The following is a 24,399-nucleotide window of genomic DNA, read 5'->3' on the forward strand; positions in this document are numbered from 1 at the left end:
GATTTTTTTTTTCAGAAAAGTTTGATTGTTAGTTCTGAATTGAGTATATGGTAAAATGATAGTAATGATCAGACTTATTATGAGAATCATATTTCAAACCATTGCCAGTCGTCTTTTTTAGAAGTAGAGGAAGAGCTTTATTTTTATAAAGCATAGATTTTCATATGAAAAACATATTCTGCTACAAATATTGAGAAAAAAAAAGTGTGATTTGTTTTGTAGTTGTGTGGGAAACCCTGAAAAATAGTTGATTTAACAAAGATCAGAAGAAATAGAGCGCACATTGAAGTGCGGATACAAAGTTCATATGCAAAATTATGTTGAAAAAATCCATTTGTTTTCTGAAGGTGGTGTGGATGGTAATTTTAAAATTTTCTGATCATAGTGTTGTCTCAGAAGGGTTATTCTTTGATGATGTACTATATAAAGAGGATGAAGTATATTCTTGTCTGAGAGGGGTCTTTGATGAGCAGTCATGTGATGAACAGGAGAGGTATTACAATCTGTTATCCAATGTGTGTCTTCCCTTTCTTGCAAAGGATATGTATAATCACAATCAATAGTGTATGTAGAAAGAAAGAAGAATGACGCCATGTGATCTATTGCAATTTTTACCAAAGCTATTAAAGATAAATCCAGCTTCCAGATGTGCCTTCAAAGTTGATTGAAGAGGAAGGTTGGAGCACTTTATTTTGATGCAGCATTTGCATTGTTTTTTGATTGGTATAAGAAATTTTGGAATGCTTGGTTATATTTTGATACAACATGTAAAGGTAAACTCACTATAGGAATGCCATGTTGGTATGTTTTTTTGGTATGGACAATCAATGGATGAGCCATATTATTTAGTTATTACACTAATTCAAAATGGACTGACATTTTCATATCTAATAGAAGGTAAAAAAATGTTTACATGCTTACTACTAACGTTGACTCTTTTATATACTTATGATTAGTTATTAATACAATCTTATTTGCTTAGACCTTTGTATCATTGATGAAAAAGGCTCCTTTAACAATTTTGTGAATTCCAAGATCCACTTGGATGACTAAAGCTATAAACAAGTGAAATATCAACTACAAAGCATGCTTTTGTATATGGCACATCACTTCTAAATTAAATGTCCAGGTTTACTTGAGTTCTTTGTCATCGATTACTCAAAATGGCGTCACGATTTTTTACAAAATATACAAATTAGACACTTTTAAAGAATTTGAGCATCAATGGCCACTTGTAATTACAAAGCTCTTTATAACAGAGCATAAATAAGCATATTTGTGGTTTACATCTTATAAGACATTTTTGGGTGCCGGATATCTTCTTCATTAATTTTTGGAGGAATAGCTACAGAGGAAGATCGAGCATTAATGCCTTTATGAAGAGATTTGTAGCTTCTCTCTCATGTTTTGTTAAATTTATGAAGCAGGTAAAAATTTATTGCTCATATAACATACTATTTTTATTGTTTATAAGTTTATTTTTTAAAATTTTTGTTTAAGTAAATGAAAAGTAGTGGTTTAATAACTACAAGTCAATTTATATTATTAAAGTGTGATCCAAGGGTTCAATTATTGTTTATGTTGATAATATAATCATGCTTATTGTTTTATCTTGCAGAAAACTAAAGAAAAGATCGGTGGTTTATCCATCATACAATATCATATAATTGGTTAAAAAATTATATGATTGGCTTTGCAAGTTGAGCTACCTATAGAAGATATTGAGTATATACAACTATAAAATGCCATGTTACAAAAGTCTGAGAGGTCTTTTGAGATCTAAATCACCATTGGAGAACAAGCTTACGACATCTTGACACCATATGCTTTCAAAAAGTTTCAAGATGAATTTGCAATGGCGACACGATATACAGTGCTTCAGATAAATGTATCTCAGTTTGTGGTGCAATACTTTGATACAATAAGAAGCGAAAAGCACGAGGTATTCTGGAATGGTAGGCAAGCAACCTGTAGCTGCCAGCATTTTGAGTTTTGGGGCATACTTTGTCGCCATATTTTGAGTGTGTTCCTTCATAAAGACTGTTTTCAAATTCCTGATGTCTACTTTCTAATGCGCTGGCGTAGTGATTTATCATCACAAGTTACTAGCAATATTCTCTTGTCCCTTCAACAAGTGAAATCAAATGTTAGTCTTACAATAAATGGCAATTCATGTGCTGAAAATATTGATTATGTTCATTGTCCTCCTAACTCAAAGACTAAAGGACGTTCCTTGCATAAGCGGATGAAAAGAGGAAAAGTGTAACGCCCATACCATAGGTAGTCCGTACATTTTATTGTTCCGACGACTAATGTCTGTTCGAACAGTCAAAATGCCTGAAACTACACTTAAACTATAGTGAGGAGGCATAAACTGATGGAATAAATGTTAAGAAAATATAGGAAAAATTTAGAGAAAAATAAAATAAAATTTAGAGAATTCATTAATTTGTACAAAAATAATAAAAGTGACCCGATATGCATTATGAAGGGCATTTTGGTCATTTCACCCCCAAAGGTGAATTTTGACCTAAATGTCAAAATAAAAATTTAGAAAATAAAATAATTGACACAAATTAAAAATTATGAATTTGAATTAGGGAAATGAGAAGATAAAGAAGAAGAAAAGAAAAGAAAAGAAAAATGTTTATGAAAATTAAAACAAATTAAGTACACATAAATATATAAATATATATAGCACAAGAGGACAAAACCCCACTAACTCACTTCTTCTTCTTCTTCTTCTTCTCTTTCTCCTTGTGCCGTCCACCCTTGTGCCCCCTCTCCACCATTTTTGTAAAGCTTTCAAGCTTGATTTTCCAAGCTTCCACACACCAAAACCCATAGTCCCCTTCATTAAAAATACTCTCCACATCCTAAGGAAGCTATAGATACCCATAAAGAAGAGAAAAGTTGAAGTTTAGGAAGCTTGAAGTTGGGTCACCACAAAGGTTAGTGCTTTAAACTTTTAATCTCTACTTTAAGCATGAATATCAAGCTAAATCAAGTGAAAATGTGCATGAAATAAACAGAAAATCTTGAGGAAAGAACCCTTGAATTTTTGGCAGCCATGGAGCTTAAAGTTTGTTGCTTTTAAGTGATGAAAAATGGTTCCATGAGAATGTGTAATGAGTTGAAATATTTGGGAGTTTAATTATGTAATGTTTGTGAAAATTTGAAATTTTGAAAATTAGGGTTTGTGTAAATGCTTGAAATTGACCTATTGAGTTGAGATTGTTGCTTATAGAAGTGTATTACATGCAAATGTAAGTAAGGAAGTTGGAGGAATTAAGATATTGGGAGTATTTGATTTTACGTAGGTTGGGACTTTGGAGTCAGTCCCTTTATTAAACCATAACTGAAAATGTGTGACTCAATTGGTATGAGGCTAATTAGAGGTGAAATTAGACTCAAAATAGCCCATTTTCATGTAGACACCATGCCCAAATTTTGTCAAAATCATGATCAATTCTCTACCCAAATCCGGATGACCAAACATTGAAACCTAGAAAATGACTAAATGAATAGTACGTGTTCATTTGGTCATAATTCTCTCTATATTAGTCCAAATGACCTAAAATTTATATCAATGGAAAGCTTAAACATAGGGATACACTTTTTATGAAGACCACTTGACCTAGTTTTGCCTTTAACTAAGTCAAATTATTAGCACAAGGTGGGTCACTAAAGCATCAACCAGAAATTGACCAAAACATTGTTCCTTTCATATGCTTGACCGGTTTTGGCAAATATGCCATAACTTGGTCTCTAAAGTTACAAATTGAGTGAAACCAGTGCCAAAAGTTTTATAAGACATATCTCAACAATTTTATGTTTTGACCAAGCTCAAACCCATTTCATCTAAGGAAAATATTAGCCAAAGTTAGAAATTGAAATCTGAAAAATGTTAAGTTGAACCCAGAATGCCATTTGATATCCATGTGTTCATTTGGCTATAACTCCTACTAGGAAATTCCATTTGAGATGTGCCAATATGATCTGGAAACATAATACTTAGGGCTACAACATTGGTTTAGACACCTTTGCTAAATTCTATGTGTAAAGACCTAAAAGGGGTAAAAATACTACCACAGTTTGACTATTGCCTTTATAGGATTAAGAGTCCATGTCAATACATTGACCATAACTCACTATACCAAGCTTGAAAAATCATGAAATTGTATCTAAGAGTCCCTAAGACACAGAAGAACATATCTTGTGAAGGAACCTAAGTTTAAAAATGACCATAAAATGATCAAATGACTGGTCAGTTTATTGATCGAGAATTGTCAGTGCAAGACAACTTAGAGCAAAGGGACCAGTTATGGTATTTTGACTATAACTTAAGTTCTATAACCCTGAATTGAGTGTTTCAAAGACTGAAATTCAAGTTTAAACATGGAGGAGCAATTGTTATGAAGAAAGTGTGATTAAATAGACATCCTAACCTAGCCAAATTCCTAGATAAAGATAATACATCAAAATGAACCTAAAGAAAGGTTCATGAGAAAAATGCTATACATGATAATTAAAATACTCATAAGGCTAATTAAATATTAAAAATAATATAAATATGTAAATTATGACTAATGTCCTATTAATATGAAATTAATTGTACCAGCGAGCAGTACAAAAAAATAGTAATGTGATGAATAGTACTAAAATAATTAAAAATGTTTAATTGCCTATAGTATACTTAGATTTATTTATTTAGTTTGGATAAATTGATATACCAATTAGGGACTATAGATAGCAGTATTGCCTCAGAGAAAATCATGACCGACAATATATGTTGATGCATACATTTTGCATAGTCATTTAGGTCTAATTTCATAGCCATTTTATTTTATTATTAGTTATTTTTAGCTAATTTCATTAGATATTTAGTTAGTTTTCATAATTGTCAATTTTAGATTAATTTGTAATTTTTACTTTGTTTTGTAGGAAAAATGGTGTTTTGAAGGATTGAAGAGAAATTTTGCCATTGAGGAGTGACTTCTACAGTCAAGATGTCAAAAACAAGTTTTCAAGTGAAATATGCATTGACCAAATTGTGCATAACTTGGCATAAGCTATGCAGATCTGCATAAGGAGAAAAATCAGCATTCCAATACTGCCGAAATGTGCATGAGTGCATAGCTTATGCACATTCCACGCCTCCCATATGCACTCTCACGGAATTGTGCATAACCTATGCACTAAGTCATGCATTTCGCATAAGTGAACGAAGCGCATAAGGTTGATAACATGCGATCCACTTATCCCATAAAGGTTTCATTAATGAGTGAGAAGATTCCCTCGAGAAAATTCCTCCTAGAACACACCATTTTAGGGCTCCATGTCGGAAAATGCTATAAATAGTCCCATTTCCCATTTTAGAAGAGGAGACAAGGGCGAGAAAAGGAAAGGAAGAGGAGAGGCGGCGGTGAAGAGTCATTTCACCTTCCACACCATTTTCAACCAAGATTTGCAGATTTCTTTCTTTCCTTACATTTTTCCTACATTTCTAGTGTTTAATTTCTTGTTTCTTAGCTTAGATTAAAGCTTATTTTCATATAAACTCAGATTTCTTGTAAACATTATGGATAGTGAGTAGTTTACTCTTGATTACGGAGTAAGGGTTGTAATATTTGAGATATTTTGTGGATTTTGATTGGGTAATCCATATTTTGTGGTCTTAATGAGTTTTATTCATTTCTTGTGTGTAATGACATGCTTAGTGTAGGATCCCATTAAATGATGTTCTTAATCCATGGTTGAGGCACCAAAAGGAGAAGGCCTTGTGATAGATAATCAAGGAATTGGACTTAATTAGCAGATCTAGAAATAGGCTAAGGATTAAGAGGATTCACAGATTAATTAAAGAACCTAATGGGTCTTAATTAACTCTAACTCCATGAAAGTAGGATTAGACTGATTAAGGCACGCTTTGTCTCACTCGAAAGGGTATTCAAATGATTTAAGAATTAATTTCCTTAAAACCCATAAGTTCCACAAGATTGGATAACCAATTTAAAAATCCCAAAATAGCTTGAATATGAAATCCCGAACTCCGGAATCGCCTTTTTATCATTGTTAATTTTCAATTGAATTTAATTTCTTGCCAACTTAAATCTTGCCATATTTGAACTTGCTTATTTCAATTTGATGCAAATTTTAATTAAATCATTACATAGTTGAATAGATTGCTAATTTTGCACATATAGATTTCATACTCAAATACCCATCAATTTATTGCTTTAATTTCGAAAATAGTTCAATTTAGTCAACTTTTTATATCAAAAATTCAATCATTAACACAACTCCTCGTGGGAACGATATCTTTCTTGTATTACTTATGCGACCGTGCACTTGCGGTTGGGCCACATCATATACGATATAATTGTTCTACGGGCTATATGCCTACTTACTGGCTATTGTGCCTACTTTATTTCTGGCTTTACAAGCCTGACAGTGGGTCTCATGTCCGACAGCTGGCCTCATGCCTAACAGATGTAAACAGGGTAGACATATGGCTATCTAACCCGTATACTCCCGTGCATCTAGCTTTTATAACTTGTTATAGGTTTTCTTGGGCATTAATAATGATTAATTTATACTGAATACACAATAAGTAAACAGAAAAGATCCCAATAATTTTTATTGTTTCCAAAGTGCACTAAAAATGTAAAAGACTCAGAAATTATAAATTGCAATTATTATTTCAATTATTAAATTATTGTTATTATAAAATATGCACCACTCAGCGTTATGCTTAATGCGTTGGTTTTCCATCGCGTAGGTACTAGAGATCAGTCTCAGCAGCAGCAGCAGTAGCAGTAGTAGTGCTCACACAGAGACCGATCAGATCTGCTAGTGTTTACTAATCACCTCTACAGTTGTATTTTGGTAGGACCCATGTATATACTAGTATTTTAGTTCATTATGTTTAGCCATGATGTAATTACTAGTTTATGATGTATTTCATTTTAGACTTGTAATTAAACTTGAGATTGAAATGAAAACTTGTAATTTATTATCTATGAATTTTCATATGAATGCAATAGATGATACTTCATTTTGAGATTTCATAAAGAGTTGTGAATGATATGATAAAAGAGAAGATGATATAGAAATGTGTGAGATGACTATGAATATGTTAACAGGTGATTAGTGAAACCCGTCAGATGCTAACAAAATAGGAGAGACTCTGTCCGGGTCTCCACAGAAATAAGTTACAAAAAAAAAAATTTCTACACATGGATTACTACTTTTAAATGATATTAAAAGTTTACAATAGATATGATAAAACAAGATAGGGTGCTCCAGCACCGAATGTGGCACTTCTTGCTTGGCTATATAGTAGACGGGTAAGCGGCGTCACAAAAAGATTCAGTAAAAAGAGTGAAGAGTTGTGGATTTTGCAAAGTTGGAGGCCATACTATCACCAAGTGCCCACATAAGGAAAACAAAGACATCAACACTGATGCATATTGGGACAAGCGGAAAAAAGTTGCAGCTGAAAAAGGAATAATTAGCCCAATTTTCTCTATAAAATTTTAGATTTTTAGGTTTTATTATTTTCATTTGTTTCTAGATCATGGATGTCATATTTTGTTGGCATTTTTTTAAGTAGTTAACTTGCAAACTTTGAGTTAGTTTTATTTGCGATTTTACTGTTTTGGTTCTGACTGCGAGATTTGAAAGGTTTAAAAAGATTATTAATTTTTATGCCCATTTATATTGCTAATTAGGGACCTGGTGGAGGTGGGCTCCCTTGGTCAGGTGTTGTTATTCTATACTTTTTTATTTTATGGGTTAACTGAGAATTGATTTGTCATACAATACAATACCCAATTTTTTTATATATGTTATGCTATAATTTTTCTTTTTCTTTTTTTTTTTTTATATTTCTATACAATATACTACTTTTGAGTAAAAGTATTTTTAGTTGCTTTCTCTAGCTATGGTATTTCATGGGCAAATCTAAACTTAGTTATTTAATTTTTCATAATTTTAGTTTAATTTCAGTAAAATAAGTCATCTGAAAAACTATGTGATAAATTGGACTCTAGTATTAAAATTAAATGACTTAGATTAAAATTAATAATAAAGTAAGTCACTACTTATATTTTTAATTTGGATTTTATAACTTGATTTTTAAATTGAGTAAAATTCATTAAAAAAATAATTAATCTTTATATTTTAAGAATTGATAAGATATCATATTGAATGGACTGGCAAACATTTTAAGGGTTGAGATAAATAGCAGACTGATAAAAAGAAAAAAAAAAGTCTCTAATACGCTTTACACTGGATGTTTATGAGGAAATGTAAATTAAAAAAAAAATCTAATAAAGGTGAGTGTACAGACTAGGGAGGTTGAGTTAAATTGGTGTTTGTAATGGGATTAAATGTGGTTACGATAAAGTTAGCATTAATTATATATTGTCAAAATCGTGGTTGCCTATATTAGTGGGTTCATTAACTACACCTTAATGGGTGCAATTTTGCATCCATTAGAAAAACCGATTTGTAAAAGGTTTTTCCAGGGCTGGATTTTGAGTATTCCAGTGCAACAAATATTATTTTCATAGACATGAGAGCTAAACTATTAATTTATGGAGGAGTTTCTCCGGAGCTGGGTTTTGATCGTTCTCGTGCAGCAAATTTGCTCTTCGTTAGCTTTGAGAGCTGCAGTATTGATTTGTGGAGGAGTTTCTCTAGAGCTGGGTTTTGATCGTTCTCGTGCAGCAAGTTTGCTTTCCGTAGCTTCGAGAGCTACGCTATTAAATTGTTAGTTAAACTAAGACCAAGTAAATTCATCAAATCAACCTCTTTAATTTCAATTCAAGTGGTCGGTAATGGTCATCTTGTGATTGGGTCTCTCTCTTTCTCAAATCATAACCATCAGCTTTAACTTGAAATTGGATCAAAATCGACCCATGGCCAACAGTATATATCAACCACAACAACTACTCATCACCAAATCCAAACCAACAGATTATTATTTCAGAAACACCTTTGTCTTTCTCTAGCTAGCAACATAAGCAAACAGACACAGTACTAACAAACACTAATAGTCCTTATTGAGAGTTGAGGACAGATAGGTAGCTAAAATAAGATCATCGACTCCTTATAAGATTATTTGATACAGTAGTACTTAAGCATGCATGCATGCATGCCCCTGAGAGTGAACCTCATTTGGAGGCCTCGTCGGTTTCCATGCCATTGTCTATTTTTCCCTTGCTTTTCTTGCTTTCTTTTTCACTATTATTGAAGCTAGAAAGAGTAACATCCTCTTCTCTCCGACTCGGATCCATGGCTTTCGCTTTCGGTCCTGTGTTGATCTGTGGAGGCTTCCCATCGCAGGGCTTTCCCTGCTTTCGTGTACCACATCTTCTGATATAGAAAAAGGAAATAATTTTATATTTATGTAATTAAATTACATTAAATTATTAATTAAAAAAATAATTAACTTATGAACAAAAAATAAAATAATTAAAAAACATGCATGCTCACCAATTTGATTATTCAAAAAATTCAAAAGGCCGCATAAAGAACAAAATTTTCCAAGGAAAAAAAAAACCCTGAATTTAATTTAATTAGAACTATATATGAGTAAAAGTTCACCTACATGAACATAGTTTTACGCTCATAGAAGCTGAGCCTGGAGTTGGGCATTGGGAGCAAGACCTTATTAGGCATAAAGCTACCCACTAGAGCCATCTCAAGAAAAAAGGAGAGAATTTTCTTACTCAGATGCTCGCTAATCTCTGCAACTCAAAAGTCTATAACGAGCTTATTAGCTTGTGAGTTCCAAAGGATGAGCTAAAAGGCAGTGCTTATAATGGCAGCCTCATCCATGCGTACACATCTCCAAGAAATTAAATGGGAAAGTATATTTTACTGAATGGGACCTTAATTCTTTCATGATTGCTCGCTAGTGGATTTGCTTTTCTTTGTTGTCATATTCAACTTTTTCCTCAAGTAATTTATCCTATCAAATTGCTTCTTTAATCTTATTTTGTGATGGATATGCACTCACTTCATAATTTTCGTTGACTTGGAAAATTCTAATTTGTACCTAGTTATTGAAATGACTCATTCCACACGTAAAAAAAAAATTATATTCTAAAGTCTAATCTTAAAATGTAAATATTAAAATTTAATCGGTTATAAAGAGGTCTTAAAAATTTACAAACAGAAGATGACAAGAATAATGTTTGTTAACAGCAGTATAACCTCCTATGACATTTGGTCCACGTTGTGTTGAGGCCATGGTAGGAAATTAAGAAAAATCATAAAATACGGAAAAAGAAGAATAAGAAGAAGAAGAAGAAGAAAAGCCTTCAAGTATGAGTTAGCAGAAAGTTGGAGAATTTGAACCTTTATCGCACTTGGTAAAAGAAAGTTTGGAACTTGCAAGGCTATCATTGTAGTCTAAATTGGACCTTTTATTGGATAGGCCGAGTTGGGCCTAATTCATCATGCTCAGATTTTCATTAGTTGTGTTTATGAAATCCATAAAAAGCATAATATATTTGTTAATTTTGAAAAATAATGATCATACACTCATTGCATGGAAATGATAAAATCTAAAACTAATTAAGTCTCTGACTTGGTTATTCTAAAAAAAAAAAAAAATCTTATTTCATTTAATTTATTTCGACAAGAAAATTATTTATTTTTATAAAGTAAATAATTTATTTTTTCGTAATTTGCATCCTTGTTTATTTTCTTATGGGTATTGAGCAATTACGAAATTTATTTTATATTTGGCCAAATTATCATTAAGTGCTTGGAAAAATCCTTGAAGATTTCGGTGTGACTACACTAACTCTGAAGCAATAGCGATTGAGCAGCGTCTCTATTTATAATTTAGAAGATTAAGAAATTCATACTGTAATAGTACCATCTCTTTTAATGATGTATATTTATATATATATATAAAGATTTTCCAATGATAATAATAAAGACATTAATAACTCAAAAACATACATACAAACAATCTACTAGTAATTATATTTTTGTGATGTCCCAGTCAACATTGTATGAAGAAAAATCAAGAATGGAATTGGAACCTGAATGAACTTAATGCAATTCTTTCCTTTGAACGAGCATGCTTAACTTCACCAAATGACTGAAACTTTCAAAAATAAATTATATTTATAAATAAGAAAATGTAAAATTATGTCAAATTTTCTTATTGAATTTGTTCTAGATTTTGTCTCAATGTTTTTATTGTTAAAGGAAGCAAAGTTTGTTGATTTTAAGTGGCCCATTTATATTTCATAATTTTAATGGGATTAGTGACAAGTTAAGTAACAAGTGAAATTAACCCATCAATATTTACATAACTCTATTTGGATTTGCTGTTTATTGTTGAGGTGTTAATCTATTTTTTCACTATTATTGGGCTTTTCTTAATTGTACTTTTTTAGTTGGCTTATTATTCTTGCATTATTATTACTTTCGTCTTTTTTTTTTTTAATCAAATTGCCTGACCAATATATTGGAAGACCTTAATTCCTTGTTTATCTTGTCTGACTTTTCAATGCAACAGTATGGGATCTCACCAGAACGGCTTTTAGAGAACCAGGCTCTGTCTAGTGTCTTCAAGATATTGACTACTAGTGTGGATGCAGATAACAAAGTACCGGATTTAATATATATATATATATATATATATATATATATATATATATATATATATATATATATATATATATATATATATATATATATAATGTCATGTGCCCACTAGAAGAATTCTAATTCCTCTGCTAACATTCACGTCAGGTTTATGTCTCCACTGTACAAGCACACAACTATCCTGTGACTGTTATCCAATGGCATCCAGAGGTATAGCCTCCACTTAACCCATTAAATGGGCGAGGCTCTTCAATGCATATACTTGTACCGACAATTTGATTCTTCTGATCTTTTTCCTCGTATTTTACCCCATTCATTATGATACATATTTATTTATTACAATAACCCGATTGGATGAAGTAAGAAACATTTACTCAAGTATTTGGATAATTAAGGTAAAGGTTACAAGTAGGGTATACCTTAACATTTATGTTTCAAGATTTGGGGATTGGGTCCTTTGGTGTGGTGTGAGCAGATTTTTGAAATCAGGGCCTATCTCTTCCTATTAAGTTCATACTTATATATCTTTTCATATGCAAAACAACAAACTCGGCCATAAATCCATATGCAAGCACATATTGTATGTCCATGTATGTATGCCTATGGCAGAAGACACACACACATACACACAGAAGATCAGATATTACCTCTGGAGTGCTCATTTCAAATGCACGCCTATTCAAATGGATTTTTAGGGCATTGGTATCCTTTTAATAAACGCAGAACATGGGTTGATGCATGAGTGTGTACGTGTGTGAGAGATAGATGAACTGAGGTACTTTAGTGTTGTTGTGTATTGTACTGGACCCTAGAATAAAAAATAATAAATATGATATCGAGGAAGTTTTGACAGAACCTAGGGAATCAAGAATCTGTGCATGTGAAGGAACCCCTCCAACCCCCTCCTCTCCTCTCCCCCACACACACCAACCCCCCCACCCCCCACCCCCCTCCTTCCCCCCAAAAAAAAAGAAAAAAAAAGTTCTTTTTCACCATTCATATCATAAGGATCCTTATAATGAGAGATGACTGAATGTGTATTGTAGAAGAAAGCCTTCTGAAATGAAATCTGCACTACACCAAAATTGAACTTGTGAAAATTCACAACTGCACTCTAAACCGCTCAAAGCTGCAGAGTATATTCCATTATATATGGCATGGGTAGTGTATCTTTTGTTGTGCGTTTCTTCTAATTGTTTCTATTGTTTTGGACAAGTTGAAAAATTAGAACAAGTAGATTTGCATACGTGCCTTTTTTATGGCTCTGTTGAATTTCAGACATGTTAAAAGGTTGATCTAAATTAGTGGTTTGTGCATTTGAGCTTTTTTTCTCTTCACCCCTATTTCCTTAGTGTTTTCTGGTAACTACCTGCTCTTTTGAAAATATTGCAGAAAAATGCTTTTGAATGGGTCTTATCTATGATTCCAAAGTCAGAGGATGCCATTCAAGTGACTCAACATATTGCAAACTTTTTTGTTAGGTGAGAACTTGATTATTGCTGAGAAGTTAGTAATTAATATATGCTGCTTCTTTTTTAATATTTTGTTTAGGGAAACAGGTGATGAGGCAATTGTGAGTTTCTTTAACCTTTCTTCTTAAACAGACACTGTCTGTGAATCACACATGTTAATGTTACCGGCATGATTAGCTACAGTGCATACGACCATGCATTCAGAAATGAAGTCAGAGAAGGTCCTTGTTCCAAAATATAGGGCAAAGAAAGTACAAGCTTCAATTTTGGAAAACAAAAAAAAGACTTCTATTTTAACATTTTAAATTTCAGCAAATAGTTAGCTGAGCTCAAATCATATCATGTTGTATCAGAGAAAACAAGAACTTATTCTAATCCTGTGTATGTGTTGCAGTGAGGCCAGGAAGTCTTTGAACAGGAAGGCCTGCTGGCAAAGTGCTTGACAATCTGATTTACAATTACAGTCCCACATATTTTGGGAAGGCTGGGTAAGCACAATACCTTGAATCCTTCAATCGTAATGTTATCTCGGTTGAGACTTAGTACTTGAATTCACCGACTGATTTTTTCCATCTAACCGCAGGAAGGGATATGATGAAGTATATATATATATATATTCACTGAACCATAAACTGCAGATTTTATGCAAGTGCAGGCAAGCATTGTAAATTTCATGACTTCAAAATTGAAATGTAAATTATAAGATTGTTGATAATGAAACAATGGCTCAATGAAATATGTTGCTTGTGTACTTGTGTTATATGAATATATTTAGGCATTTAAGACTTGTGGTAAATTATTGTGTGCTTCTGGTAGATGTTACACATAAAGGAGCGGCCCTCACCTTTCTGAATTTGAGGAACAATTAAATTTTTTGTGAGTATGAAATAATTTGCCTAAGATTTGTATGGCGATAAAAATAGGCTTGACATTATTTCTGGGTTAATTCATTTATTGTTATTTTGATTTTTAATAGTATTGTTAAATTTTAATTTTTATTAAAACAATCACTTAAAATTTGTTATATTTTGATAAATGATACTATTACTAAATTTTTATAAAATTTTAACCATAATTTGATATATTAATTAATTATTTTTTTTATATAAATGTGCCGAGATTAACCAGTAGCCACATATTTGATTTGTTATATAATTCCTATTTATTTATTTATTTCTTAAAATAGAAGTGATAAAAGAAAATTGAAAAAAAAAATTAATTGTATTGATAAATAAGTATATGGATATGTATTTTGTAATTTATTAATAAAAATATTCTTTCAAAACTTTTTAATTTTTAAAAATGCACATATTTTTAATTTTACAATGTAAATTTTCAATATACGATATGATTAATTTTAAAAATGAAAATATACATTTATAAATAATAATAAATACTAAAAATAATTATTTTAAAATAAATTAGTAAAAATTTTATTTTGGTGAAATTAAATTTTGATTGATTTAAAAATGAACCAGATAATTATTTTTGTTTTGAGTAGAGACCACGTAAATTTAGTTAAATGATACATTATATATATATATGATTAAAAAAAATAAAAGGATAACTCCGACATTCACGTGAAACGGACGTGACTCTAAATGGTCTTTCCACGGAGAGCTAGAGTCGCGACAAAATTCGATACAGCTGATCCAAGAGAGAGCAGAGAAAGAGAGAATGGCGGGAAAATGGTATCCTTAGTCCTTAGAGTTGGGAGAACAAAACCATAAAATCTTCATATCCTTATATTCCTGCTCAACTACACTCTTTCCTTTGATCCCACAAACAAAATAAGAGATTAATAGAGAAAAATTATGGCCCAAATGGAAACCCTAGGCATACTCGAAGAGATCGAAGCTCTCGTCTCTGATAAACTTCAAGTGGTAACTTCTGATTCTCTTCTCTTGCTTTACCCTCTCTCTACAAAATTTAGTGTAATTTTCGCCTGATCCATAGTTTTGACTCTGTTAATTTGCTTTCTATTAATCTCTTACTTTAAGTGGATTTATCGATGTTTATGGTGGCAATTTTCGGTAAATTTATTGTATTTGTCAAATTAATTTCCTGCTAAATTGTTGAATAGTTTCCAGAGTGCTAGGAAACTAAGTTTTTTTTTTTTTTTTTGATATTTGTTTACTCTTTTAGTTTCACTTATTTTTATTAGAAGCGAATAGAGAGAAGAAAGGTTGATTTCTGAAGGAACCCGAATTTTGGATAGGAATTCCTTATGTGCAATACTGTAAATTAATTGTACTTTTTATTTTGCAACTTCCATAATTGAGTGCATTTTTTTCTGTGAAGAAGTTAGACTTTTAATGATAGTACTAACTGAATTAGCCAATTGAAAGTTCGGTTACACCTCTGCTATGTAGAATTGTACTGCAGTGGTGAGAGTTTCTCCTAAGTGTTTCTCTGTACAATTGCTTCACATCTTGTAGAAATAAAGAGTGCTGCTTGCCTTTTTGTAGATTCTTAAATAGACTCTTCCACTAATGAGCCTATGATACAAATTTTTGATGGAGTCAATGAAGGTGCAAACTGAAATATAGAATTGTTAAATTAACCAATAGACCCATTGCCATTGAATGGGTGAGATAAAAGGAGATTGAGGATGAAGTCTTACCTTTGTGTTTAAATAATTTCTGTTATATGCTTTGGGTAGCTTGATAGACATTGTATGCATAGATTTTGTTGTTTCTACAGCAACTCATTGATCTCTAATTATGAACTGTAAAGTGCTAAACACATTTACGTGATGCAACAGTTTTCATATTGCTGCATTTCTTCTTCTTTTTTTTGTTGCAAATATTTGAATTTTATTATTATTTTTTTTTTTGTGCATTTACTCATTCAAAAAATTACATGTATTTATGGATTCATGGAAAGGTGGAAGTGGAATCTGTTGAGCGAAAGTTGGGAGAAGGGAGATAATTTTTACAGGGGTCTCATAGACCAGAAATGCAACAGTACAAAAGGTTGAGCACATTGATGTTATAGGAGATAAGAAAGTGGGCAGACATATAATGATGTGGGGAAAATTGGGAGAGAATTTTGCAGCTTTAGATTTTTCTGAGGATGTAGCTTTAAACTGAGTGGAATGGAGGAAACATATCTATATGGTCGATTATGGCCAGTTTTGGTTTTAAGTCTCAGTGAATTTGAGTTTCTAAAGTTTTGATGTAAAATGATTATCCCTTTTTGCAATTTGATTTAATACTGTGATTAACATTGGTGAGAGATGCAAATATTTTAGAAAAGGAAAAACTTTTCTTGTGCTAGAATTTTCTGTTATTATGGCTGTTGCATAGCAAGATTTTTTGATAGATACTTCCTAATTCCCATAAATCATTCTGATGTAGACACAAGCTAACTGTTTTTTAGTTGAGTTCAAAACATGGTCGGATAAGCTTTGAGCACCAATGAAGCTTCAATATGTATTGTTAATTATGGAGCTCAATTTTTAAGCAATTTGATAGTCACATATGTCATTTCACTTATCCTTTATTTAAACATTGGCAACTGGCAAGTTTCATTGGACTTACTTCCGTGTGGAATGATTTTGCAAGCTAGAACTTCTATTAAAATTTAATAAATATTTCTAGTAAACTTTGTATCTATTTCATTACTTTTCAGGTTTCATACAAGTGGTTGAGTCGCAATTTTTAGTGTCATCAAATCGGCAAAGAGGTATATTTTTTCTCCTCTCATGAATATGCTGGTAGCTCCTCTTTTTAGCTCCTCTTTTCTTTCTTTCCATTTTCCTCCATCTTGTGTCAATAGATTGCTTCAAGAGTTTGTGGAGAAACACAGAAGTGGTCTGGAAGTAGTATATACTCTGTCTGGCTGGTTGAAGAACAATCCTCCCAGTTACCATATAAGGCTTGTTTCGGGGCCCAAACTTGAAGGTCTGATCTTCTTTTAGAATATCATAGGATTATAATGATTCAATATTGTTGGAGAGAGAGAGAGAGAAAGAGAATTCTAAAATTGCTCAAGGCACTGTTATGTTGATTATGATTGATAACCATCAATATCCTAAAGATTGCATGATTTTTCTGTGACTGAGTTTTCCCCCCTCCCTTTGTTGCTTTTCATGCATAAATCTATAAAGGTTTGGAGCATGTATAGCATCATGATGAAGTCATATGAGCCAATAATTTGTCATTGATTCTCTTCTTGTTTCTTCAATTGATGGTTTTTTTTTTTTTTTTTTGCTGCTTTTCACATATAAATCTATTAAGTTGTGGAGCATGCATGGCATGATGATGAAGTCATTTGAACTGACATTTTGTCATACTGAATCTCTTCTTCTTCTTCTTGCTCTCACCTAAGCAATTAGGGTATTTCCTATTGCTTTTATGCTCATTTCATAGGTCAACCCCTGCCCTTTTATAGCTTTGGACTCATGACTTCCTATTTTCTCAATTAGGCTACACTGAAATCATATTAAAAGCTTGCTGCCAAATTCTAAATGAGGAACCATAAAAGTGTGTCAAATGTAATAATTGTTTGATTTGTATTGATGCCGTTGCATTACTGGTGTAGCTGATAGAATCCCAATTTATTGCATGCATGCACATCAAGCTGAGTTTTGGGTAAATTCTTAATTATCTTGTTGTGGTAACTGGTTGTTTTTTGTACTTTTGAATGCATATTTATTTTGTAACCAGCACAAGAATAAAGGAGTCCATGTCAAACTCTTATGAATTTTTGGCAGAAGCTAAACAAGAATTTGATGGCAATTGCTCGCTTCATATCTATAGTGTGCAAGCTGCAATCCCGAGGGATCCAGCTGCACTTTGGAATGATGAATTTGTACAAGCAGAAGAGCTCTTCAAGCAGCCCTCCACTGTTGATAATTGCTTGAGAGATAACAGGTATGATGCAACTTAATTCTGCAATGTCTTCCAAGCACTAAAGTAGAGTTGTTTGCTATTGGCATTTGACTTGAGAGACTCTTCACTTGTAAAGGCTATATAATTGATGAATATAATTATTCTCAGTTGAAATTTGTAGCCATTCTTCCGTTGTTGTGATGACTATGTTTAGCTGCCTTCTTTAATTTATAAATGTTGATCAAATGAGAGCATGAATTTATAATCATCAAAACTTTCGGAAACTGAGCTTCCTTTGCCAAGATAATTCCTAGAATGGTAAACTACAATTTAGTCCTTGAGGTTCGGCAAAACCTACAACTTAATCCTTGTATTTTCAAAACCAAACAATCTATTCTTTCCATCCAATTTTCATTCAATTTACTATTAATTATAGAAAAAATGGCTAAAATGCCTTTAACTATATATATTTTCTAACTTAAATGATTTAGCTCTTGTGATTTTATATTGTAAATATAATAGTTTAAATCGAGAGACTATTTTGTTTATAAAGCTTAAAGCAAGAGACTATTTTGTTTATAATAAAAAACCTTAGGGACTTAATCATTTCAGTTAGAAAATATATAGAGTTAAGGGCATTTTGGTCATTTTTGCTATAATTAATTGTCAATTGGACGGAAAATTGAACGAAAGGACGAAATTGTAAGTTTTGCTAAATCTCAAGGACTAAATTGCTTAGTTTTTAAAATATAAGGAGTAAGGACTTGATTGTAGGTTTTACCAAACCTAAGAGACTAAATTGTAATTTACCCTTATTAGAAATATTTAGGCCTGTTTTATATTTTCCATTTTCTAAGAAAATTTTACTTTTTAGTTTTTAGTTTTTATTTTCTATGGAAAACAAAGAATAACATGGAAAACATGCTCCCCTGCATATAACAGAAAATCGATTTTTAATTCAAAAAAAAGTTATTTATATCTTTCATAATGAAAAAATAAATTATTGTAAAATATATGTAAAAACTTATTTTATGTCTAAAATTTTTAATGTTTTATTCATTTATGTTATAATAATATAATTAATTTTTTTTCTATCATTGTAAATAAATATTTTTCTAAATACTTATTCAATTTTAGATATAAAGAGTTATTGTTTAGTTTTAGTTATAAAAAAGCTATTGCTTTCTATGTGGAAAATTGTTGGGAAATAGAATTTTTGTTATAAAGGAAAACAACTTAAAGTTGTTCTCCAAATCTTAGTTAAATTTTAGAAAACTAGAAAACTATTTTTTTAGTTCTTCATTTGAAAAACTGGCATATGTGGATATGAAACTCTTTTTTCCTGTTTTCTTAGAAAATTTTTCCAAAAACTGTTTTGCACAAGTGAACAGACCCTTAGCTCTTGCAGGAGAAAAAACAAATTGATCGATTATGGCAACTTGTGTTTCACAAGGATAAGGTGTCAAATGCCTTTTGTCCTTTAATGCTTGCTTCCAGATTGGTTGTTCCATCTTCTTTTGGACCATGAAGTTGGTCCTTGTGATTATCTTATTTACAGGCACTCTGCATGCTGTGTGTGTTTGTGTGAGTTTTTTTTAGAGAGGGAGAGAGAATTGCTGTTAATTGTTCTCAAGGTGTAGTCCAAATTATGAGTTCCCTTGTTCTTCTCTAGGTAGCAACAAGGTTATTCCACTCCATATCAGGTTTTTTTTGTTGTGTGTGTTATTAAAGTCATGCACTTTGGAGGAAAGGGGAAAAGGGTAGAGCAAAACAGGTTTTTTTTTTTTTTTTTTAGTTTTAGTTATAAAAAAGCTATTGCTTTCTATGTGGAAAATTGTTGGGAAATAGAATTTTTGTTATAAAGGAAAACAACTTAAAGTTTTTCTCCAAATCTTAGTTAAATTTTAGAAAACTGTAAAACTATTTTTTTAGTTCTTCATTTGAAAAACTGGCATATGTGGACATGGATTTCCCGTTTTCTTAGAAAATTTTTCCAAAAACTGCCTTAGTTTTCCACAAGTGAACAGACCCTTAGCTCTTGCAGGAGAAAAAACAAATTGATTGATTATGGCAACTTGTGTTTCACAAGGATAAGGTGTCAAATGCCTTTTGTCCTTTAATGCTTGCTTCCAGATTGGTTGTTCCATCTTCTTTTGGACCATGAAGTTGGTCCTTGTGATTATCTTACTTACAGGCACTCTGCATGCTGTGTGTGTTTGTGTGAGTTTTTTTTAGAGAGGGAGAGAGAATTGCTGTTAATTGTTCTCAAGATGTAGTCCAAATTATGAGTTCCCTTTTTCTTCTCTAGGTAGCAACAAGGTTATTCCACTCCATGTCAGGTTTTTTTTGTTGTGTTTGTTATTAAAGTCATGCACTTTGGAGAAAAGGGGAAAAGGGTGGAGCAGGGAAAAGACAAAGGAACACTTGCCCAACTTGAAAGTTAACTTTCAAGGAAGCAAATGGTTATTGATATTTTCTTAATGTTGGCTTGCAGAACAAGGCCTTTTTTTTTTGCCTGTGAAAATTGTGCACTTTGAGGAAGGGTGATGTACTGTGACCTTTACTTTTGCATAATTAAATATTCACGCAAAACATTTATTTTTATTTTCAGGTAAAAGTGATGCCACTTCCAAAGCCATTTTGATTTGGGTGCCCAAATGATTGTGCATAGTCACTTGTTATGAACTTATGTTCTGGTTATGCAGTCATGCAGTTATAAAAAGTTGCATTTGTAGCATATGATTATGCTCAGTTAATGCTTTTTCTTTCATCAGGTTCTGTGGGATTCTTAATCCCTTTGTTAAGCGCAATGTTGATGAAACTCCTGTGAAAAATGCAGGCCCACAGACCAAAAGTGTGGGAATCCTGGGGCCGTCCAATAGTAATTCTGCATATAAAAACATTATAGTTCCACCTCCTCAGCAAATTAAAGTTGATCAATCAGGTCCAAAGGTTGGCCATCAGTCTACCAATTTGGTGAAAGATGTAAAACCTGAAATTCATGGGATAGGAGTTCATAATCAGGCTATGCCTCTTCTAGATGGAGAAAAAGTCCCTCCTTTGCCTACTAATGAAAAGAAAGGCCAGAGTGATAAAAGTTCCATTGGAAATGGAGGTTCATTGGCAAATTGTTGGGGTCGTGCATCAGCAAAGTCAAAACTCACTTCAGCACCTGCAGGCAATAACAGTCTCATTTCAAATCCTACTGGTTGGTTCCATCTTGTTACAGTGTGAATTTGAAATTTTCTTTTCATAACCATGATGCATCATTTTCTTATATGCATTGTACAAGTCAAATTTCTATTCTATAATCTAGAATTTATTTAATTGATCGGTTTGTTCTAGTTTTCTGGTTGTTTTATTTATGTTATTAGCCAGTGCAGAATCTCAAATTTGTGCTCTTAAAGCAATGGAGGATCGGAGCAGTGATGATGAGGCTCAACATGTTAAGAGAGCCTCAAATGGTGAAGGTGGTAGAAAAAGGAGGGTAGTCCTTGATTATTCGGATGATGAGTCTGAAGATGCAGTCAGCCTAGCGTCACCTGATCATCCAAAGGGGGCAATCAGTAAGACACATCCTGAGAAACCCATTGTCAATGACCAAAATGAAGAAAAATTGAAGGTAAAGGAAGAAAAATCAACTGACGGAGTGTCTAATCAAGTTCTGAAGGAAAATTTTTCAGTTGCCTGTAAGAGTATGAACTCTAAAGACACCTATAAAGAGAATATCCAGAACCGTATTAATGGAGATGGTGTTAAAGCAGATATAGTTACTAATGCTGCTTCAAATTCACCCAAAAGGAGAAAAGTATTGATGACCCGAATTGATGAGCGTGGTAGAGAAGGTACACCCATGCTTTATCGCTTTTATCAGTTTCTAGAAAGTCCTTAATGTAATATACTACTTGGCTCAGACTCTCTCTTTTCTGGGTGAAATGTTGTTTCACATTCATTGGATTCTTAGATTTTGCTGGCATTTGTTTTTGTTCCTTCTTTTTTCTTTTAATCTCATTATAACGTTTTGGTCATCTGTATTAGTACTCTAAATCATTAAATTCTGCTAGTATGAGAGGGATGTATTATTCTGCTATTCTTCCAGAATAAATGATTAGTTGATGCTACAAATTTACACATCCAGAGGAACTTTCATCTAACTGTTGCATCCAGAGAAATCAAACTGAAGTGCCTAGTTGAGACATCCTGTTTGTCATTGCAATATGTTCTGAAGATCCTAATTTCTTGTTGCCCTTCCATTTTACAATAATAGTTCTCTTCTCTTTGCTGCAGTAACTGAGGTACTCTGGGAGGGAGAGGAGATAGAAACAAGGAACGCTGACAATAGTGCGATGAAGAAAGCTGAAACTAATGCAGTTACAAATACTGTTAACAACAGGTGAGAAATGTTGCGAAAAGTATAAAAAACTATGCTCCTGCTTAGACATGCTCCAAGCCAGGCTCATATTATATTCTCTTAAGTGTGTGGGCCAGGCCACATATAGACATAAATTTGAAGACCACCCAGCTTTTTAAGGGGGCAAAAGTACAAAACTCCAAACTCAAACCTGATTTAGGCAGGGAATGAACCCCTCTTTTTTTTGCATGGAGTAAATTAAAAGCAACGATATAGAAAATAGCTTACTGCATGGTTCTCAGATTTAGTAATAATCAATTTCATAGATGATGATTTTAGAATGCTCAGTGCAATTTGAGGGATAAAGTTTTAAGAAATGGAGAGAACCTTTTGATTTTGATATAAGTTGATGTTCTGATGATGACTTATATAATCCTGCATAATGAAAGAGATTGCTTGAAAAAGCTTCTTTTCTGGGATAAATTTCCAAGATTTTTTTTTTTCTTCAATTCATTGTTTCTCAGAATTCTAATGCTTATCCATATTTTGGATCAAAGTCCTAAACTTGCACAACACTTTGAAGGTATCATTTGCAATTTTGATAGCCCTGAGTGAAAGAAACTGCTGTGTATTATGGTCATGACTTGAGCTAATGCATAAAATTTTTTAAGAGCAAAATTCACTATTTTATAGCAAGTTGCTTCATATCAGGGAGCTTTTAGTAATTTGTCCAATTATTTTTTTGTAGTTTAATACAATACCTGTGTCAGTGCTCAGAACTAATTATATTATTGAAAACATATAAATCAGAAGCAAGCAGGTAGTTTAAGCACCAAAGTATAGATTTATGGATATTCTTATGTTCTGTTCTGTTATCAAAATTTACCATCGTAATGGTGAATTAAAGCTGATGCAATTAGGTAAATTTGCTGATCTTGGGCAAGGTATTATAATTACGTTGGCGTTTGCTAGATTCATATGTTCAATCAATACTTATTAGTTTGGTGGTAAATTTTTGGTTAGTGTCCAGGGACTGTTCTGTTGACATTGTGTTATAAATGCAGGGCAGCTGCAGCCAAGAAGACTGCAGTAGGAAATGCAGCTCCATCTAAACCAGGAGGCAAAGCAGGGAACAAGAAAGGAGGAAGCAAGGACCCTAAACAAGGCAATCTTCTTTCATTCTTCAAGAAGGTTTGAACTTTTAAGGCGTGACTTGAAAATGGAAAATGTATCATATGATTCTTTGCTTCCATTTTGAGTTTCTTTTCCTCGCTCTTTGATTTTGGGTTCTGGGCTTGGAAGGGTAGGGCAATTTGGTTCGTTGGTCGTTTAGCTTGTTTATAACTTCAATTATCTTCGCAGTTATACTTTCTTCTGAGGGAAAGAAAAAGAAATATTATTTTCTTTTGTTTTGGCAGCAATTAGAAAAACGAAAAGAAGGAAAAACAATGAAAATAAAAGTTCTAGTTTTTCTCTAAACCTAAAGAAAATCTCTCCAATTAGTCAAATATTAAAAGGTTACTTCATGATGAGGATATGGTAGTAAAAATAAATTTTCTATTCACTTTATCTCACAAGGTCATCAAATAGTATAATAAAAAATATTCATCTTTTCTTTTTCTCTTTAATTTCTTTTTATTTCTATTGCAAAATTAAGAAATCAAACAAATTCTTATACTCTCTATTCATTCCAATGTTGGTAAGTCCTACTTGAATGAATGCTGTATGGATCTACTGAAGGTTGTTAATTTTTATGTATATTTAATAATTAATTTATTCAAAACAAATTATATATATATATATATTGAAATAAAAATAAATTATATATTTTTAAAACTTAATAAAAATATTTAAGTCTCTTGAATGTTTAATTTATTGCTCCCAACCCAAGAAATCAGAATGAGAAGGAATGTAAGGAATCTGCAATAAGTCGGGCTTTGCAGAAGAGTTCGCTAGTTAGGCCTTCACTATGAAATTTCAAATCACGTAAACTGGCAAAATGAGTTTAATTTCTAGCATAAAAAAAATAGTGGTGTAATGTTGAGCTCATGCAGTCGTACTGGCTTTCACTGAAATGTCTCATCCAAATTCTATACCGTGCATCGCT

General features: G+C 32.2%; 2 protein-coding genes across 4 annotated transcripts; both read left to right on the top strand.

Moving 5' to 3' along the window:
* Positions 1-1,855: 1,855 nt before the first annotated feature.
* Positions 1,856-2,266, top strand: LOC131176601 (putative protein FAR1-RELATED SEQUENCE 10). The gene has a single exon (XM_058141674.1). It carries the CDS (start codon positions 1,856-1,858, stop codon positions 2,264-2,266), a length of 411 nt encoding a protein of 136 aa, XP_057997657.1.
* A 12,466-nt stretch (positions 2,267-14,732) lies between these two features.
* LOC131176600 (uncharacterized) lies at positions 14,733-23,709 on the top strand. 3 transcript variants are annotated; one of them, XM_058141668.1, is made up of 8 exons: positions 14,733-14,989; positions 16,740-16,771; positions 16,842-17,011; positions 17,824-17,983; positions 20,716-21,149; positions 21,316-21,786; positions 22,229-22,334; positions 23,357-23,709. In XM_058141668.1, the coding sequence occupies exons 1-8, from the start codon at positions 14,921-14,923 to the stop codon at positions 23,487-23,489; spliced, it is 1,575 nt and encodes a 524-aa protein (XP_057997651.1). In that variant the 5' UTR covers positions 14,733-14,920; the 3' UTR covers positions 23,490-23,709. The 3 variants fall into 3 exon arrangements, with proteins under 3 accessions (XP_057997651.1, XP_057997649.1, XP_057997650.1); XM_058141666.1 differs by lacking the exons at positions 14,733-14,989; positions 16,740-16,771 and having other exon boundaries at positions 16,804-17,011; positions 21,325-21,786; XM_058141667.1 differs by lacking the exons at positions 14,733-14,989; positions 16,740-16,771 and having other exon boundaries at positions 16,871-17,011; positions 17,777-17,983.
* The last annotated feature ends 690 nt before the right edge of the window (positions 23,710-24,399 follow it).

Source organism: Hevea brasiliensis, unplaced genomic scaffold (genome assembly GCF_030052815.1).
Source record: "Hevea brasiliensis isolate MT/VB/25A 57/8 unplaced genomic scaffold, ASM3005281v1 Scaf180, whole genome shotgun sequence".
Lineage (NCBI taxonomy): Eukaryota > Viridiplantae > Streptophyta > Magnoliopsida > Malpighiales > Euphorbiaceae > Hevea > Hevea brasiliensis.

Coding starts and splice junctions, on each gene's coding strand:
- LOC131176601 (XM_058141674.1), top strand. CDS start 1,856: ATGGCGACACGATATACAGTGCTTCAGATAAATGTATCTCAGTTTGTG.
- LOC131176600 (XM_058141668.1), top strand. CDS start 14,921: ATGGCCCAAATGGAAACCCTAGGCATACTCGAAGAGATCGAAGCTCTC. Junction 17,984..20,715: donor AATTGCTTGAGAGATAACAG/GTATGATGCAAC, acceptor TTCTTTCATCAG/GTTCTGTGGGATTCTTAATC. Junction 22,335..23,356: donor ACAAATACTGTTAACAACAG/GTGAGAAATGTT, acceptor TTATAAATGCAG/GGCAGCTGCAGCCAAGAAGA.